This window comes from Neopsephotus bourkii, unplaced genomic scaffold (genome assembly GCF_033783945.1).
Source record: "Neopsephotus bourkii isolate Nb327-2 ecotype Australia unplaced genomic scaffold, CSIRO-AGI_Nbou_v1 NB_230, whole genome shotgun sequence".
In the NCBI taxonomy this organism is placed as follows: Eukaryota; Metazoa; Chordata; class Aves; order Psittaciformes; family Psittacidae; genus Neopsephotus; species Neopsephotus bourkii.
This window is the reverse complement of record NW_026900740.1, coordinates 1,891,073-1,911,429: the sequence shown is the minus strand read 5'-3', so window position 1 is coordinate 1,911,429 and position 20,357 is coordinate 1,891,073. Positions and strand designations below refer to the sequence as shown.

The 20,357-nt window shown below is 48.5% G+C and overlaps 1 protein-coding gene across 1 annotated transcript in view; it reads right to left on the bottom strand.

Moving 5' to 3' along the window:
• Nucleotides 1-19,455, bottom strand: part of LOC133207527 (transmembrane protein 132B-like) — a gene marked incomplete at its 3' end in the record, with an annotated part of 100,728 nt that extends 81,273 nt beyond the window's left edge. The window contains exon 1 of the mRNA XM_061344505.1: nucleotides 19,170-19,455. Coding sequence (XP_061200489.1) covers nucleotides 19,170-19,254 — 85 coding nt within the window. The remainder of the gene's footprint in view (nucleotides 1-19,169) is intronic.
• Between the last annotated feature and the right edge of the window lie 902 nt (nucleotides 19,456-20,357).

The window sequence follows — 20,357 nt, the reverse complement described above, 5'->3', positions numbered from 1 at the left end:
GTGGCCCACAGTCTGTGCTGCCTGTACCCTTACTCCAGCAGAGCTGCTGCTTATGCTTAGATGAAATGAGCTGTATGACCTGCAGTAATTGCCTTGCACATGAGGGCCAGAGAACACCAGAGCAATAGCAACTGAACAGGTTGCTTTGGTTTTTTTTGGTTTTGTTACTCTTCACGTTAAGTCCTTCAATTAAAGAAATAATTCAGATCTATTAGACACTTATTAGGAGCTAAACACTTCTGATTACTGCTAAAAGTGACCTGCAATACGCACACCATAATCCCTCATTTCTGTATTGCTCCCAAATACCTGCAAACTAGACCATGGGGAAAAAACTCCAGCATCTCAGACCCCTTTTAAGCATCTGCTGCAAACAGCAGGTTTCTGCTCAGTGACTTGTCCAGTTTGTTCAGTATTGGTATTTTCAACCTCCCAGGATCTCAAGATTCCCAGTGGGAGCCAAGTAAATGGTCAGCAATGGTATGACAGATTGAGCATCCCTCTTGAGCACATACAAGGGATGCCTTGTAGTCTATGACTGAAAATCCCTCTGCGTCAAACGCTGTCAGAGTAGTTAGATCATAAACTAATAACTGTCAATCTCCATTTGTTTGCAAAGGTGCAAAGAGGGCATTCATAATTCTCTTAGAGATACAAAATAGACACTCTGATTTTGCTTTAAATGAAAGCATGTGATAATGTTAGCTGCCAGTAAACCTCAAAGACAATATTTATACGGCATTAGGAACATTTGCAAAGACAGGAAAGAAGTGCTTTTAGGCTGCAAGACCTTAAAATCTACAACCCATAACTTTTATGCCTCTGGTTAAATGCAGTGCAGGATCTGTGCTTCAGCCTCCTGGAAAACCCCATCCACAGCAGGCAGCCCTCGATGATGGTGCTCTTTGAAGCCTCAAAGGTCTTGCAGTGGGTTCAGAGGGAGGCAGCCAGGCTGTCAGCATTACCTAACACCGTATCAGGTCTTCTACCTGTGCACCCAATGACCTAGCATCAGGGGTGCAGGAAATAAGTGCTATTGCCCTTGAATTGATCACAGCAGACCAGGCTGTGAGCCCATCAGGGAACCCTGGGGAGGATTTGATCTTCCAGCACCCAACAAACACTCAGTTTTTGTTAAAGATGACAAAGGCCTATTTTATCTGAGGTGGAAGGGAATACCTATATATACACACATCTCTCTCTGCGGTGTGTATGTGTATATATAGAAAATACATATATGTGCACAGACTTGCCAGCTTCTAAAGCAGAAGATGACAGCATGTTTCCATATAGTATATCTGAAGAAAAGGTCTTGTATCACTGCTAGAGCAGAGAAAATTTCATCTTGAAACTAAGGAAAGAAGGAAAAAAAAAAAAGAGAGTGCTTTGCTCCTCATCGTGCCTGAGGAACTTAACTATAGTGATGAGCAAGATATAAAAACCTCAGACAGCAAAGCACTCTTCTGGAGACCACAATATGCATAAAAACTCCTGCAAGCCCTTGTTAAATGTTCCTGCCCTCCTACCCTGCAGCCTGTACCTCCAGGGTGCAATTTTCAGGAGACAGAAAGATTTAATGCTGCCTTGGTTAAAAGAACCCCCTGGATTCTCGCTGCAGAGACTGTCATGACAGTGTGTTCCTCTGCTTTATTATATTAATAAGCAGAGTCATTCAGCACTCAACATGATGTGGCTTATTTGACTTGCACATGACTGTGTCCCCAAGCTGCAGCAATACAGAGGCCTCTCCCCACCCCTCCTTGAAAAAAAGACTGTTATTTTGAGGCAAAACATCCACAACTCCTCACAAACACAGCCACATATGTAGCAGGTTGCCACAAGCATGCAGAAGCAGGGGCTGAATTTGTCCCCAGCCACCTTCACTTTCCTCCCATCTCCTCAGGATGCTAGGGATAACCCCCTGCCCCAAACCCTCCATCCCACTCCCACCTCTGTCTTATCCCAGGAGCATGTTGAACATCTTCTCAGCTGATTAAAGCTAAATACAAGAAGAAAACAAAAGGCTATTAAGACTGTAAAAAACCCTACATCTAATGCATGAACAAAGCTCTCCTTCCTTTCCCTAGCTTGAAAAACAGCACCATCCTCCTTTGTCCTTGCCTGAAACTACATGAACTTCCCTATTACCTCTAATTACTGCTCCCTGCCTTTATTTCACGAGCTGTGAGAGGCACGTGGTGTTTGTGCACGCCGGGCAGCACCACTGCACAGCTTTCAGAAGATACCCTGGTTTATCACTTTTCTGGAGTGTTTGGTTCAAGCACAAGCAGAAAGGAGACTGGGTCGCTGCTGCAAACTGATGCTCTTATTCACATGAACTCAAGGCAGAAGGACCCCAGCTGATTTCCTGTTCCCCTTCCCATAAAGGCTTTTTATCTTTTCCTTAAGATGCAGCCTCAGTAATATGCTGTGTTGCAGAGGTTTTATACCATGTAAATGATGGATGTTGTTTCTGTACTGATTATGTTAAACCCAGCTGTTTATCTTTGCTAGGACCGCAATTATTTTAACAGTAATTGTAAAAATAAATTGGGGTGAACAACAACAGGAACTTTCCAGTCTGGTTTTCAAAAGTAGAGCATTGCCAAGCGCGGTTTGACCTCAGACAAGTCACGTGTAGCCACTTAGTTTAAAAATCAACTGAGCTTGGCCATGCAAGGAAAACAGACTGTTCTGAAGGATTCTGGGCAGAAATGGGTCCCAAAAGGTTCAGAATTCAGACCAGCCACATCTTCCTCATTTACCACCACCTGCTCAAGCTGCTGCAGCACCCAGGTCCTCCCAGCAGCCAAATCACCATATAGAGCTGGCAGCAAATACACAGGATAGGGTCAAACGGCCCACAAGACAGGAGCACTGATCGTCACCTCTTTCCAACAGGTTCTCCCACACACAAAAACACCAACATGGACCAAGTATGTTTGAAAGTACCCATTTTGCAGCTGCAGCAACTGCTCCCCAGCCCTCCACACAGCCCCCTGATCCTCCTCCTCTTCCAGGGTCTCAGGCAAATGCCAAGCCATGGAAGTTGATCTTTCATTTACAGCATCTGGTTCCTTGGCAGACTCCTCCAGCAATTGTGTTCATAGTTTAAAGCTGTCTCTAGTTCTGCACCACAGGTTTGCTGCTTCTGGCTTGCAGCAGTTACTTCTCATCTTCCCTGTCCATCACTTTGGCTGAACGTTGCTCTTGAAAATTGGGAATTAGACCACTCACATTTCCCTCTAATTAGGAGCAAAAATAAACAACACCCGATGTTGTTCTTTAAACACAAGCACTTCTTTTACTTTCACAGCCATATTCAGGAGGCCCTGGACACTCTCCTGGTCTTGAAGCACCATGTACTTGGAGTCGTTTGCAGAGAAACATCCACCCAGCACCTTGGAAATCCCTGCCACCCCAAGGGTGCAGAGTCACCACCCTGGGGGCTCACAGATTAGAAACAGCAGAATTAATTGGATGGAAAGCCAATTTGTAAAGAGGCATTTAAAACCACTCAGGTTCACACATTATCCTTCATGGAAGCAGCACCTTTGCCAGCTCCATGTCTCACCAACAGAAACAAGCTGCAAACCATTCCGGAAACACACCCACTATGGTGGCTCCTGACCTCCCAAAACACCCTCCTGGAGGAGGGAGCGACAGCCTGGCTATTCATCATTGCTTCCTACCATCACTGGCTCAATGCCCGGAGCAGAATTAATTGGCCTGGCTTGCGAGAGTGTACATTGAAATGGATGGTGCTTTGTCTCAGAGGAAACCACAAGCCCTCATCCAAACAACCTCCAGGACCACCAGAAATAGCTCACACCCCTCCAGACCTGGGGAACATATGGCTGCAGCCAACAGCCATGATGGGAAAACCCATCAAGTAACCCTTTTCTTTGCTTTTAACAGAGGCACAGCTTAAACCTTCTCTACCTTTCTGCAAATGTAGAATCATCATCATAGAATGGTTTGGTTTGGAAGGGACTAAAGCCCATCTAGTTCCAACCCCTGCCACAGGCAGGGAACACCTTCCACTAAACCAGGTTGCTCCAAGCCCCATCCAGCCTGGCCTTGAACACTGCCAGGGATGGGGCAGACACAACTCCTCAGGACTGCCTGTTCCACATGCGTTGTGAGTCCCTACCATGAAAAGAGCTGGGACATATGCTGACTGCCAGACAGACCAACATGAGCAGCACAGCCATGGCATTAGCAAGCACCATAGCAGGCACGCTGCATTAGCATCCAATTAGCAGCCCTGTTGATTTAACAGGGCCATTGGCTCGAGTAATTGTTGCTTGTGATGGGCAGGTCAGAGAAGGAGGGATGCTCTCCTCCCCTGGGTGGGAGGGAAGTTGGATGCTCTATCAGTCCCCATCCCCAGCATCCAAAGGCCCCATCTGGAGTACGGAACAAACAGACCGAAAATGGTGCTTCCTCAGCACAGGGGGTGTAGCAGGGGCTGGGCTTCCTCATAGCATCAGCACTAATTCCCTGTGTGCCCTCCCTGTTGCAGAGATACCTGGAGCCCCCCTGCAGGGTTCCAGGAAAGCATTCATCCTGGGCAGGTGGGGACTTGGGGAATATTTATCATTTTTGAAGGAATAAGCGCATAAAGAGAAAAGTACAACAGATTTAGGCATTTAAGCACATTTCCATAACTGCTTGCAATGATTCCCAAGCAGCAGCCTTCATTAAGCTGGAACTGAGGCTGAGAGCACCAATTAGCAGCATTAAAAAAAGGAATGAAACTGCTGCAGTTATCCCCAGACAAGGAGTACAGGCCCAGCCTAACCTCCTGTGCCTGGCGTCGCTGGAAATGACAACAGGTCCATGCTCCGGGAAGGTGGAAGGCACAGTATTTGGGATGGGCAGGCAGCCCAGTCCCCCCAGGCAGCCACTGGAGACTCAAGGTGGCCGTGGCACAGCACCATTTGGCTGCTGGGGGAGGAGAGGTGTAAAATACAGTTCATCCTCACATCACTGCCATCAAAGCAAGAAAAGAAAGGAAAAGGAGAAACCTTGAAAAGCACTGATGGACGCTCTCCTTGTGCATCAGCCCCCCAGGAGGAACAGGCAGCCCTGAACTCCTGCCCAGCGGCTCTCAGCAGCTGCTCTTTAAGAAGATGCTTGAGCTATTTTAAATCATGTGGCAAACGAAAATTACTCTTTTTTTTCCCATTCATTCTGTATTTAGGCAAATTCTTTAGCTTTATGCTGTGCAAACCAGTTCTGTTGGCAAAGCACAAGTGCATGGCCCTGCAGCATCTCTGCTGCTCAGCTCCTGCTGTGGGTGCTGCTTTCAAGGCAGTAGCATTACTTACCCAGTTATCCTTCCCAGACTCAACCTGACCAGGCTCCACATAAGCTTAGTCAGGTTTAGCCTCAGACTGGCAGCAAAGACACTCACTAGTCCAAAACACAAACCAATGGGAAAATCAAATCATCTATTTAAAGGATGTTATGGATTTTTTTTTTTCTTCTTTTTAAGGGCCATGAGCAATTATTATTTTGCACAGGGATCTTAACCATGCTTTTATCCTCAGAATAAAAGGGGGAGAAGGGGAAATGATTGCTTTTTCATTATTTGTCAAACTGCCAGTACTGACACAAAGTCAGTGGACTGCCAGAAGCTCTCCTTTGATCCAAGTAAGTACCATTCTCATAAACATTTCAAATCTACAGGGAGAAAACCCGAAACTTCCAACATGATTCTAAAGATAGATATATAAACAACAAAAGAAATCCTCTTCCTCCGTATATAAGACTTGGCCATTCAAGCAAGGCACAAAAGCTTTTTGAAAGAGATGCTGTCGGAGAGGATCCAGAACTGGACCAGAAAAAGCCAAACCTGAAGACTCGCATCATCAGCCCAACATCATCACTCACTGAGAGAAAAATACATAGATATATAAAAGATTCTACACTGGGAACCGATTTACTTTTGCTGCTCCACAGAGCAATCATGCCCCAGGACCTGCAGCTAAATGGCTGGAGCTCACATAACTGGAACAGCAAAGGAAGCAGCGGAGAACTTTAATGGCTTATGAAATTCAATTGAAATTGATGGTTGGGAAAGTGAAACATTTAACACCCCAACAATTTAACACCACCGCTTGCACGTGCACATACACAGGCACCTACATGAACCAGAAAAGGTGAAAGCTCTTTTTCCACTTGCTTACATGATCATGACCCCCATAGTGCTCCAGGGAAGGAGACAGCACCCTCAGACAGCAACTTAAACAATATATAAATATTTTAACACCTCTAGACCTTTTTCCACTGGAACCTTTAATATAAAATCTGTCTTTTGTGAAAATGGCAATACATTATTACAACCTGCCCCGTTCACTGCTCTGGAAGATTAGAAGCCACGTTCTGCATTTCATCTTCTACAGGAGCTCATAAACCATGGCTGCTATTTGAGAAGACTTTGAACAAACTGTTTGCAGCTGATGTACTTTTCCAACACAGATCTCTTTCGTTATGAAACCTGTCTCTGATGAACAATAGAAAAATATTGTTGACAGGGGTGTACTTTTCCATCAACTCAAAAATATCATTTTGCAGAATATTTTCACAGCTCAGCAGAAGGTGGAAAGAAAGACAATATTATGACTACATAAGAAAGGGGGAAAAAAGTCACTATAATTAGCTTATAGTAGTTTTCTTGTTGGTTTTAGCTTGCTTAAATAAGGTTCTTTGCTAGTTAGAGCCAAATCTGACTTACAAAGCCTTCAGGCAAAACTCGTGTTAAAGATTAACCTGGGTAAAACATTCAGAATTTAGCTAAAACACTTTAGAATGATGCTTATATTCACAAAGCAACAACAAGAACCACCAGTAACCTTAACATTATTGCTTTTAAGCGCTCCAGGTGCATGGTCAGTCAGGTGCTTTGGTTGCATCACCCCCACGCAGATGCAGGAAAGGAACCGCCACATCCTGGCAAGCATCACCCTATTGTTTATGGAGCTATTCAAGGCACATGGACACTGCTGAAGTCCAGAAGGACCGATACACCAGGAACCACTGCACTGGAGCATGTCACACCACTGCCACCATACCCCAGGAGCAGGCAGGGGACATGTTCATGTGGGCAACTTCATACAACCACACTGTTAACTGAGCTCACTCCTATGTGCTGTACCAGTTGATTCATGGGGAGGTTTTGATGTGCAAATTAATCATTATAACTTTTAACTGAGCTAATGTAAGCATCATATGTTGCTAATTACACAATGCAGGGGGAAAAAAATACTGCAAATGAATTTAACTGCTTAATCTAATCAGGATGGCAAGTTGTGTTTTAATTACAAATTGTTGTGTAGCAGCAAAGCATCTGTTGCAATTCAACAACTCTGGTCCCAAAACAAAGCCCCCATTGCATCTCACTTGTGTGCTCAGTGTCCAGCTCCCTTCACCACAGCCCCAGCAGCCCCCAAACACCAGGCTAAGACAGACCCTGGGGGCTGCATCCCTCTAGGGTTGTTGGGGACACATAATTCTACCTGGCTTACAGAAATGCCAACCCAGAACACCTCTCCCCCACAACATGTTGCAACAGGGGCTCCTGATGGACACTTTTGGGATTGCCATATTCAGACCCCACCATTTGTAACCCTTCTTTTAATCTGTATGATCAGTTCAACATGCCAAGGCAGATATCTCTACAATCTTCCTCCAACTTGCTGCCTGTCAATTCACATAAGCAAGAATCAAGCAGCTCCTTTGGAGCCTGCTTCCTCTATGTCCCTACACAAAAAACCCAACCCACTCCCAGACTTTGTCATCTCAGAGAGTGCCTGGAGCAAGTTTTTACAACCAAATTAAAATCCCTGAGTAGTGTGGGTTTTAATGGAGGCACTGGTAGAGCCAAGCAGCTATAGCACAGCAATGATGCACTTGCATAATGCATCACCTTGACAATGCATTACCATGAGATATGTGACGACGACAGTGTTCACTGTCCGACTGTACCTGTGGCAAAGAAAAACATCCACTTGCCTGTAACTCTGCTGGTAATTAACTAGAGAGTTTCAGGAAGGAAAGAACACCTCTGAAACATTATGGCAGATACATGGGATCTCAAAAGCAAAGGCAATCTATTTTTTCTTATTTTTTAATTCAATACAGCTTCTGCTTGTCAAAAGGAGGGGGGAAAAAAAAAAACCCACAGACTCTGGGCATATAAATGTGTTTTAGATTTTGCCAGTTATTCCTATAAAGCAAAAACCTGCAGTATTTCTGTTGGGGTTTTTTTTAAACACCAGGGGGCTGATTACTGTGAAATGATCTTAGGTTTCTCCCACTAAGTGGACAGATGGATTGCTACTTTTGCAACTTCTTTTTTGCAGCACTGAATTCAGTTGCTGGCAGGAGTCTCCGTTCCAGCACTCCCCAGCATCGCTTCTCTCCTTGCACTTACCATCTCTCTTCCCAGCCTCAGGCTGGGATATGGAAGAGGCTCTGCACAGCACAGGGATGCGCACGCGCCCTTCAAGCCAAAGGGTGCGCCCGACTGCGTCAGCACCACATTTGCCATGCACCTCCATCATGCCCATGCTGGGGGAGAGGGAATGGCCCAGCGCACCCCAGCTGCACACCTGGATCTTCCTGCCAAGGTAGATGGTGGTGATGCTATGGAGAGAAATGCCACCAGCACTAACCAGAACAAAAATGAGATCTCCCCAGCACCCCAGCAAGCAAGCTGAACTTTAAAGGGTTCTGCAAGGTGACAAGGAAACAAAAGCACTGCTAGACAAAACTTGACTTCTTGACTCTTTTTTAAAAGAGAAATCTGACAAAGTGAAACACTTGCTGCAAAACTTCATCCCTGCTACCCTGAGGAACACAGCGAGCCCATTCGCAGTGCTGATTCACAAATGGTTGTGAACATTTTGGGTCTCCGGCCAGCAGCCACTGCATTCACAACCCGTCATTCTCACAGGAAAACAGAGCCGGTGAGGTGAAGCACTTGGAAGAAACTCCTCAGCACGCAGGGAAGGGAACTGCTCATTCAGCAGGTGCTTTTCAGAAACCATCCTCCAAGAGGATGCAGCCCAACATACCCCCTGTTGGGCATCATCCTGCCACAGCCAAGGGACTGCAGTCCCTTTAAGAGGAGGACGAAGGACAGAAGGAGGAAACACTCAGTTTGATCCAAGGAAGTAAAAAAAAAACCTATGAAAAGCAAAGTCCCAGCCCCAGGAATGACTAAGCACAGAGCCAGGCAAAGCAGGCATTGGGCTGGCTAAAGCAGCCACACAGCACACGTTCCCAGATCTATGCCAGCTCTGAAGGTATGCCACACAGAAAAGTCATTTCTGGGGGAAAAACAACAAATCCAAACCTAAAAATAAGGACCAAATTCTTTAGCAAGCTACATGTACTGCCTGTGAGTGCTGTTTATAAGCATCCATATCCATCCATATCTCCAGCTGATGCACAGCTAGCAACAGATGGGTCACTAATCGTTTATCTAAAGATATGTGTCAGCCCTTCTCTCCTCAGCTCTCAGACAAACCTGTTACAATAGCCACTTCCTTTAACCCTGAATTATCCGCCTCTGCTCATCTTCGTGGAGAAGGAGCACAGCAGAGAAAGCAGCAGGCAATTCCCTGTGATCTGAAAGCTCACTTTCTAAATCAAATCAATTTTTCTAACGTAATTTGCCTAATCTAAATCACTGACCCATGCATTTTCTCACAATTCTTTGACAAGAACTGCACCAATTGAAGCAAAGCTAAAACACTTCAACCAGACCAATTCATAGAAGTCTTTAGAGGAATTCTTTCATCTCTGTAATTAATTCTTTAAGTACCACAGTGGGATGCTCTGAATTCAAACCCAGTCCAAGGAGTAATGATTATACTAATGGGATAAGCTGTGCAGTAAATAAATGTGAGTACCCTGCTGAAAGATACCATTTTCAATAGCAGATTGCCATTCAGGGAGATAACTGTTTTGGAGATAATAACTAAGATGATGAAGTCCCACAGACTGGAGTCCAATACAGCAATTCCTAGACCCCGCACACCTAACCAGGCTGAGCATTCAGCCAGGGGACACAAGGGGCCTGACTGCTGATACACACTTGGACTTGGCTTTACTGGCTCTGCTGGCCACAGGAAGGGCAGTGGGGACACGTAGAGCAGCAAGTGAGAAGGTGTGGGGACACAGCGCCTGGGGGAGCTTGGGAAACCATCTGAAAGTTTGCTGGTTGGTGTAAGAACCAAAGCAATGACTTCTCTTTGACTTTCCTTTTCTGTTAACTGGCTAAATGCAATAAAGCTTTCTAATGCATTTAATGTGTTGGGCTGCAATATGCTCAGAGGAAGAGAGGAAGATATTTTAACTCTGGATAAGCAGGACACTTTGACAAGGCATAGCTGTAGGTGCACCCAGGAGCTGATACTCATCAAAGCCCCACATCCCCCAGGGCTTACAGCAGATGACAGTAACCTCATTACAACACTAATAGTGTTGCAAATATGAAGGATTTGCAGTGAAATAAGGTGCACAACATGGACATCTGGGGTGTAAAAAGGCACACCAGAAGAACAGCTCCTCAGTCCCTGAAGAGATGTCCCCAGACCCCATCACTGAGCAGCTCTGTCACACCAGGGATGTGACAGAGTGGACACCACAGGCTGGTGGTTTTTTTATTTTAGCAATAAAGAACATTGACTCCATCTCTTTATTTCTTCTTCAGACTTCCCATAACAGTTCTAACAGGCTGGTACAAATCAAACCCAGCAAAAGAAACCAGTGCTAATTCAGCCCTTCTCCAACACAACTGATGGCACTTGGCCTTGTGATACCAGCTCTGGAGCAGCCTGAGAGAGCCCTGACATCATCCACATGCCTCAGCAGTGCTCACAACAGGATCTGGAGATGTCAAGCAGGGCCAACAGATTGGCCACACCACCTCAGCAGCCTCCCATCCCTGGTGAGCCCCACTCCTCAAAGAGCAGCAGCAAAAAAAGCCTCATCAGCTGCTTTAAAAAGCTAACCCCAGAGCCAAGCTTCAAGCATGGGATGCTGCCCTGGGACCCCTCATGAGGATGATGAGAGCGCATGGACCATGTCTTCAATGGTGCCTGCTCTCTTCTCTAAAGCCTTTGGAGATCTACAGATGGAAGAATGATGAATGATTAATATTTGAGAAGGAAAAAAATGCCTCGACTGCGATAAAATTAATGTTATCTTCTGCTTTTCTCTTGCTTGCGTCTCTTTTTTCATGGAGTTGATCCTTTTTTGCACCAATACTCATGCTAATAACTTTCAGTGGCCTACTCCTAAGCAAAAGAGAGGAAATGAGTAACCGAGCTGCATTAAAATAAAAGAGGAGGAGACCTTTGTATATTAATTCTCATAGCTGTCAGAGATGAGGATTTAATAATGTTAGTAACTAAGCTACTCCATTATTTCCAAACACCTTGGAGGAGAATGTCTTAGTGGGAAATGAATTAGTGTGACTGTAACGGCCTTTTGAGCATTTTCAAGGCATAATCTATGGCTCATCATCCCATGCATTTCAAACCCTTGCCCTTTACTCTCCAAATAACCTCCACCTGTAAATGCATCTACGTGCCAGGCTTGGCTCCTTCTTTTGAGTGTTTCCCACACACTGTTTAACCATTTCTCCCTGTCTTGCAGAATTGCCTGGATTCAGTTGTGGATGGGTGATAAGGATGGAAAGTTTTGGATTCTGGTCATACAATAGATGACAGAATGAAGCAGAGAAGAAAAAAGGTAGGCGGAATATGGGAAAGGTCTAATAGGCTGTGAAAGGAAGCTGCAAAAGTCCTGCTGCCTGCATCACTGAAAACCAGCCATGCTCAGGAACAGGCTGTACAGAGCAACCATTGGAGACAGGAAACGCAGCTCATTCACCAGCTTTTCCAGCTCTAATTCCCATGATTTGGTGATGGCTGAGGCATGCTGGCCTTCAAGCTTGCCCTGACAGAGCTCCACTACTTCCAGAGAGCTTTTACCATCCTCTCTAGATGCTTCTGTTGCAACGTTTTAAAAGCCTGTTTCATTGTGCGGGTCTGTAGTGTGTCCTTTATGCACACAATGAAAGACAGACTTTTTGTGTTCATAGGCCTTGCACCCCCAGCTCTCTAAGTGCCTTTCAAAACCACCAGTGACACTGCAGACTGCTGTAGCCCAGCAGAGCAGGGCACAGAGACACCCAGGTCTGATGGCTGGTGTCTGTCACCACACCAGACACTCACACCAGGCAAGGACTTGCCCCATGCATACTTCCAGACCATCTCCTTCCAGAACTCATCTCCGACTTGCTCCTTTTTCACATAAAAATATGGTACCAAAGGCAGTCAGCAGCTACCAACTATTTGAGTTTCTAATTATTGCTCGTTGCATAGAAACCTGCTCCATCTGCTCAAGGGTTCCCTTTTAGGGTGCATGTACTCTTGTCTTTTTTTGGTGCAAGTTTTTTTTTGAGCTGCAGCATCCATTAAACAGCCCTCCTTCCCCATCACGGCAAAGGTCTTGCTGCTAAGCAAATGCTGCAGCTAATTGACAACAACTCCTAAACTGAGATATAAAATAGTTGTGTCTGTCACTCAGGCAAACAGCTGGCTTCGGCAGCCCAGCTGCTAAATAATGTAGAACAGTTCATTTCTCTGACTCGGAGAAGATCCTTTATAAATGGAATGAAAGTCTCCAGTGCTACAGAGCCATGCCCTGATCATTCCTGCATCTTAAAAATCTAATATTGCCCATAAAATCCATAAGTAACATAAACCCTGTTCCTTCCACTACTCTCCCAATCAGAAATACTGGATTTAAATCACCTGCTGGCAGGTTTATTACAGGGCCCACAAGCAGATAAGGTCCTGTGCACCAGCCCTCTGCACTTTACGGATAATAAATCTCTGCATTGCCATCTGGTTTTGAAACACTCCCGTACAAGCAAAACAAAAAAACCCCAAAGATATCTGCACCTCTAACTTGATCTTCTGAATGATTTTATTAAGATGACTCTTCCCCTTCTCTAGCAGAAATGCTTTTCCTCTCCAGGCTGATTACCTCCAAAACTCCCTTGGCCCACACCCAAACTCCCCCAGTGTATATTTAGGGCACATGTTACCCCTGTGCAGACAAACAGGCTCAGGATAGGGACGACTGCTTGGTCAGAGACACCACCTCCCACACCATCCAGTGGGCTGGTGGAACACCATCTCTGGAGCCTCCCAAGCTCCTTGGCTTGGCCAGAATAAGGATTTTGGTCCCCACATCTCCATTTACCCCAGTCTGAATTGCATCAGTGGGGGGTTTCCAGCATTTCTTCCCATCTGGGGCAGCTTTGTGGCACTATCACTGATGGGTACTGCCTAAAGCAGGTGGTTTTACACCATCTCCTCCCCATAACCACACCTCTGGTGCCTGCACAATCTTCAGGTCAAGGGCAACACAATACCCTGGGGTGGAAGGAACACAGCCATGCATCCACAGAGCCCCAGCACCCTCTCCCCAAGATTTAGCATCTTTATCACTAGAAACCCATCCTTCTGCCATTGCATGTCTCCTCCACCATGGAAGAAGTGATGGGGCGGAGTGGCTCCTAAGGGCCAGTTGGTGCAAGCACGGTGAGATAAGCAGAGCTGGTTTACATGCAGTTTCCAGTTATTCTACTCAGCAGCCTTATGGAAACCCCTCTGCTCCTGGCTATCCCTCACCCCCTTGGGACATCCCTTTGCTTCACCCCTGACTACCACCATCACCAAACGAAATAGTCAGAAAAAAAAAACAGTTAAAACCAAATGCTACACTTTATTTTCCTCTCCTTGCCTGAAGTTCCAAGCGACAAGATAGGACATAATCACCACTTTTAAAATCATCTCCTATGACAGGCAAATTGATCAAGTAGGGAGGCTGGGCTGCTTTTGAACTTGAACAAACTGATTTTCCATGAAAGACGGTGTTTACATTGCCTCTCAATACCCTGCTGAAATATGCACACCTCTTGCCATTTCATCACCAAAATTTGGGAAGAATGAACATATCTGGGGGAAAAAGAGAACAGGAAAAAAAACATGTTCGAATCTGGAGCACATCATAAATTCATGAAGCTTTCTGAATGCTGTCAGAAACAAACACATTTATGTAAACAAAGGAAAGCTGAAAGTGTGCAGCAAGAGAAATTTTGGATAGTGTGGAAGAGATGTTAATATTTACAAGACCACTCTGGAAGGTACTGTGCAAACAGCCAAGTCCTTCCACTTTGAATTTATCCACCCCAGACACTCCACGCAGCACTTGCGTTACTTCCCATTGCAGCACTCTACATTACAGAGGTGAATGGAAATAGCCAAGGAAAGCCATACACCAAACAACCCATGCCCACCCTGTGAGTTCAGTCATCAGACCTCTTTGCTTGTAATTTCTGCCTGCCCAAGCTCACGTGGGAACAGCTTCCTCTGAAATGCCAGCTGGGAAACTCCCAACAGCATGAAAGCGAAGTATCTTCCACGACATCTAGAGCACCACATGGTAACTCACACTCCCCAGCCTCCATAGCACTTAATGCGAGAGGATTTGACAGCTGTAGTTGGGAAGGCATCTCTGCTACCACCACATGCCAGCGCATCAGCTGAGCCACTGACAGAGGTAAGTGCTAATGCTATGCCAACAAATCAAGTCACTGCTTGTCATTAACAAACATTAGTTATATTTAGGTGGGGGGAGAAGAGGGAATCAAATTCAGTGAATTTAATTTGTTGAGCTGACAGTATTTATTTCAGTGGGATGGCTTCTCATTCATCAGCAAGTTTATTAAGGCCAGAAGGTTTTAGTTTTGCTTCCTTCCTGCACGACATAGGAAATTACCACCTCCCCTTTCCTCCCTGCTCACACCTCCGAGACAGCTCAGGTCTGCAGCCACCTGCATGAGTGACACACGTTGTGAGATGAAGCCATCACTCCATGATGGCAGAACTCGTGCTTCACATCAGCCTCAACAGCTGAGGTTGGGAAGAGCACCACTAGAAATTGCCATAACCCAACACTATGAGTAAAGATACCCTTTGCTTCCTCTACCTTTCAGCAAAGGAACCCTCCCGGGACAGCAGCCAGCACAGGTCTCCTAAGCAGCCTGGCTTCACAGCACATTTCTGAGGAGCTAAGAAGGGCAGGAGGACCGTGACCTAGTGTAGGGACACCAGGGTAAAAATCTCCATCCCATCAGCATCAGTGGCAAAACCCTATGCAGCCCAAATCACTGCCATGCTCCATTGTGCATAGACTCTTAGAAACAAGGGAGTCCTTGCCCAGAGATGCTGTGTACATCAGACATCTGCCTGGGTTCAAAGAGGGATCAAATCCATGATGGCAAACCCATCACAGCAGTTAAATAAATAGATGCCATCTCTGGCTCAGGAATGCTTCCTTGATCCAAAAATCCTTCCCAAGACACAAACCGTGTGCCAGCCTCTGCAACCCCCTGCTCTGACCTCCTACAGCTGCTCCTGGGCTTGTACCTTCCCTGCCACACTAAACTGCTTTAAATGTGAGATAATAGGCCTTGAGCTGCCTATCATTCCCAGTAATAAAATACAGCAAATTAATTGCACTTTATTGATTTTTATTTTTTTTAATGTAACTATTTCAGCATTCAAACCTCAGCAGACTCTATTGATCAGCCACAGAGTCAGGTATCAGTGAATGGAGCTTTGCAACCAAGCCTGACAAATTGAAGACAATAACCAAAACCCCAAACCAGTGAGCGATGTGGGCTTCCCCATTTCAGAGGAGCTGCAACACCAGTGATGGCAGATGTTGAAGTGAAAAATGCTGCACAGGGCAAGTCACACAGCTGCCCCCTGCACTCCCAGAGAGCCTAATGTCAATTGCAGTAACAATGCATAAATCCAGAGCAGCTCCACTGATGAGAAGTTAAATCAGAGTATCTGAAATACAGTGCTCTAATGGATGCAGGAGCAAGAAGCAGTGTAATTTCAGCCTTCCCCATCCCACTGTCCCTCAAATCACATCAGTTTGAACAGTCATTGCATAAAACATTGTAATCTGCACTAATGTGGGGAAAGTAACCTACATTTCAACAGTTTGCATGATCACATTCTGCAAATCTATTATACAGTAGATAACACAGGTCTTTCATTTTTGTTCCTGAAGAGCCTCTGCATAAAAAGTGCCTGCATATTACGTAGAGTGATACAGGGACACATAATAAAATAAGCATAATGTCTCTCCACCCACACCTTGCTGGAGGCACAGTCTAAAAGCAATTCACAGGTCCTTCCTCAGACGTGGATCATGACAGCCCAAGTGCATCTTACAGGGCCTGAAGTAGTTGGGTTTTCATCAGTTCTGCATACCCCATCCCTGCACTGCCATACCCACACCATCAGCAGCCAGCCCTGTGTTCCCATACCTGCTCTGGGGTGCAGGGCAGAGGAGCAAGCCAGTGAGACAGCACCAGGCAGGAAAACAAAATATCCAAGTAATTCATGCAGGGACACCTATTCATATAACCTCAGAGACGGCTCCGCACCGTCAGTGAGGAAGGTGGCCAAAAACCCTGCCTAGATGCCAGCAACAAACAGGGGCCTGCTGCCAGCAAGAGACATCTCGAGCTCGGCGTGAGCGGCCTTTGGCTGCCAAACACACGCACACCCTCTGCTCACAGCCGCATACACGCCAGCAGCCAGGCCGCCAGAGACCCGGGGACAGGAGAGTGATCTCTTAATTGGACCTTCACAAAGCTATTTAGGGGACCTGCCTGACAGGCGAAACAAACGCCACCCGCTTTGAAGAGGCTGGAGGAACTCGGACCGCTGCACCTCCAGTCCCCGAAACGCAGCCTGCCCAGAGCCAGCTCCAGCAAGGGGGAAGGGAGAGAAAAGCAAATAGATAGAGAAAAATGGCAAGTGCCCAACACGACCGTCTGTGTGAGCTGGGAGCTTTGCGGAGATGGCAGCACCGCGGCATGACTCATGCAGGTGTCTCTCCCGGCTGCAACAACCCAAACCAAGATGCGCTTCGTTAACCCCTGTAATCCAGAGGAGAAAGGCGACTTGGAGCACAGCGAGCCGCAGGAAGGTCAGCACAGCCCTAGAGGGAGGCATTCCCGGGCTCTGCCACCACTCGCCTCTTTCGGAAGAGGTTTCCCCAGCTCCCAGACCCCGTCTCCACACGCAGATGTTGCTACGGTCCACGGCAGGGGTGGGATAGGGCAAGGGACAGCACTCTGCTACAAAAGCAAAGGGATGCTACTACAGCCTGGGGAGGAGGAAGAAGCACAGGCTGGGGACATTCACAGCTTGAGGTGACAGCACACTGCGAGCTTCTAACGCGCACATTGTGCAGGGAGGCATTCAGAGAGCAGGGGAGAGGGATGGGTACGACGGCGGGTTTGCAACCACAAACTGTTTTCAAAGTGGGTTTCCATATGCTTAAGCACTCAGAGCGCTGGAAGAATTACACCCACAGCCCAATCTCACCATGGTAGCTACCCACACAGGAGGCAAAGGGGGGGGGGAGTATCAGAGAAAAGATTATCATTAATGTGTCAAAGCAATAAAAAAATACCACCAGAAACCCTGTTCCTCTGCTGCTCTTAACTCTCCTCGAATAAAAGGAGTAGAGGACATTGCACTGGCAACAGCAAGCCACCGGGGCAGCTCATGCACTGTGTCCCCTACTTGGTGCCCCTTTCTGTGCCCTGCACCCCAGTCCCCATGTCCTGCTCAACAAGGCTCCCAAGTGCCCCCGTGACTGCACAAACCCAGGCAAAGGAGGCAGCCGACAGGCAACGGGTGCTTTTTACGGCAAGCAGAGCAAGGACCCCCTTGCGTCCATCGCATGTGTGTCCACGAGGCGGACGCCTCGGTCCTAGCAAATTGTTCCTCCTCTTTCCCCGCAGGAACCTTTCCCAAAACATTTCCTTACCGCAGTGCATTCCCTGTGCTCTCCCGAGGAACAGCAGCTGCCGCTACCACTCAGCAGCGATCCCAGGGATCGCTCCTTTTTCCCTAAACCCCTTGCATTTAGGCATATTTCTAAAGCCCCGGTGAAGTTTCCCCAGCAGCGCAGGCTCCGCATTACGGCCGAACACAAGCACCGTCCCGAGCAGCAGTAAAGGCAAGCGAGTGGCTGAGCAACTTCAGCACCGATGCACCTTAATTAATTTGCTTTTAACAGTCCCTGTTCATTAAGAACAACATCTGCCGAGGAGCTCATAGGAGCAAGAGGAGGAAAACGAGCCCTGAGAGAAGTCCTGGAAAAGACTTTCCCAAGGACAGCGCTTCGCTTTGCCAGCCTGGGGTGAGCCTTTCCCCCGCACCTAGGACCCAAAGGGCTGATCCCGAGTTCAGCTGGGAGGGAGTGAAGAAAAAACAGGGAAAAATAAAGAAAAAATAGGGAAAAATAAGGAAAAATAGGGAAAAATAAGGAAAAAATAGTGAAAAATAAGGAAAAATGAAAGAGAGTGCTGCTGTGCTCCCTGAACTCATATTCCCCCCCTCCAGCCAGGGGCGTGCTGCTTCGCAGCTTGCCGCAATTAAGGGATCGCACCTCAGCTCCCCTCAGGGCCTGATCCCGTTCCCTGCCAGCCCGTTGAAACCCACTCTCCTTAAAATTAAAGCGCAGGAAAGGCGGCAGAAGTATTGGTTTATCGAGATTTAACCCCGTACATCTCTCTCCCCCCTACCAAGGGCAGGCAGAGGCGGCGAGGAGCAGCAGCGGGAGCTCCAAACCCCACGACCCTTCCCAGACCCACGCTCCGGCCACCTGAAACTTTCCCTTCTTCCCTCCAACCCGGTAGCGACCCCCAGACAGCGCAGGGGGCTAGGGACACGCATGGGGAGCGGGGAGGGGACAGGGCCACGGTTGTGCAAACAACGGAGGGGGCTATGGAGGTGCATGGAGGAGTTCCGTGCGCCCAGGAGATGGGGTCTGCGTATGTCCCACCCGCGGGCGCGCAGCGCAGTAGGGGGACACCCGGGACCCTCCGTGGGCACGTCGGTGGGAGGGCTGGAGGGGGAAAACAGCCATAAACAAAACTGGAAAGAGGAGAAAATAAAGTAAAAGAATTTTTTTGGGGGGGGAGGGAAAAAGCCCAAAGCGGACGCAGGGGCCGGGGTCGCGGCGGCGGAGCGCGGTTTTACCTCGGCACAGGAGCAGCAGCGGCGCCAGGAGCAGCGCGGGGCCCCGGGAGAGCATCCTCTTTGTTCCATGCCCAGAAGTAGTCATGGTGCTGATTTATTTGGAGCGGGGCGGCTCAGCGGGGCGGGGGGCCGGGGGTGTCGCGGCGGAGCCGTTAACCACTCCCCCCGCGCCTGCCCGTCCGGCGGCGGGGCCGGGCGCCCCGCGGAGGGGAGGCGAGGGGAGAGGGGAGGGGGGGGTGTCCCCGCTCCCCGCCGGCCCCGCGCTCACGGCCGGCCCCGCCGCATCGCCGCCCCGGGGGGCAGCGGGCTCCGCCCGCCGCGGCGCAGCAGCAGCGCTCCCCTGGGGCAGCCGGGGGCTGCAGCGGTGCGATAGATGGACCGACCGGGCGGGGCGGAGCCTCACCTGAGGGGATTGGGGCAGGGGCTCGGCGCGGGGCAGGCCCGCAGGTGCCCTCCGCGCCCTGAGCGATGCGCGCTGCCCCGGGCCCGCCGCCCTCAGGAGCAGGGGGCTGCCGTGCGCCCTTCGCTGCGGAGCCCCAGCGCTGGCGGCCCGCACAAGTTTGTGCTCACTCGCGGTGGGCTGCGGCCGGACCCCCCGAGCGAAGCGGGGCCGGGGCTTCCCTCAGCGGCCCGAGGGGCGGCGGGAAGAGCGCGGCTGCCCCCTGGCGGCCGCCGCCGTCACTGCGCGGAGCCCGCTGCGGCCGGACGGGAGCGTGCCCGCGTGTGGGGGGGCGGGAAGTGTGCAAAGAGCCGGGTGCGTGTGCCCTGCGAATGGGGGGTGCCGTGTGCAAAAGAAAGAGCCGTGTGCAACGGGGTGCGATGCGGTGTGCATGGAACACTAGGGAGGTGTGCAAAGGGGCGTGCAAAGAGCATCCCAAGGGGTGTGCAAAGGGGCGTGCAAAGAGCATCCCAAGGGGTGTGCAAAGGGATGTGCAAAGAGCATCCATCCCAAGGGGTGTGCAAAGGGATGTGCAAAGAGTTGTGCAAAGAGCATCCATCCCAACAGGTGTGCAAAGGGGCATGCAAAGCACATCCCAGTGGGTGTGCAAAGAGCATCCATCCCAAGGGGTGTGCAAAGGGATGTGCAAAGACTTGTGCAAAGAGCATCCATCCCAACGGGTGTGCAAAGGGGCATGCAAAGTGCATCCCAATGGGTGTGCAAAGGGGCATGCAAAGAGCATCCATCCC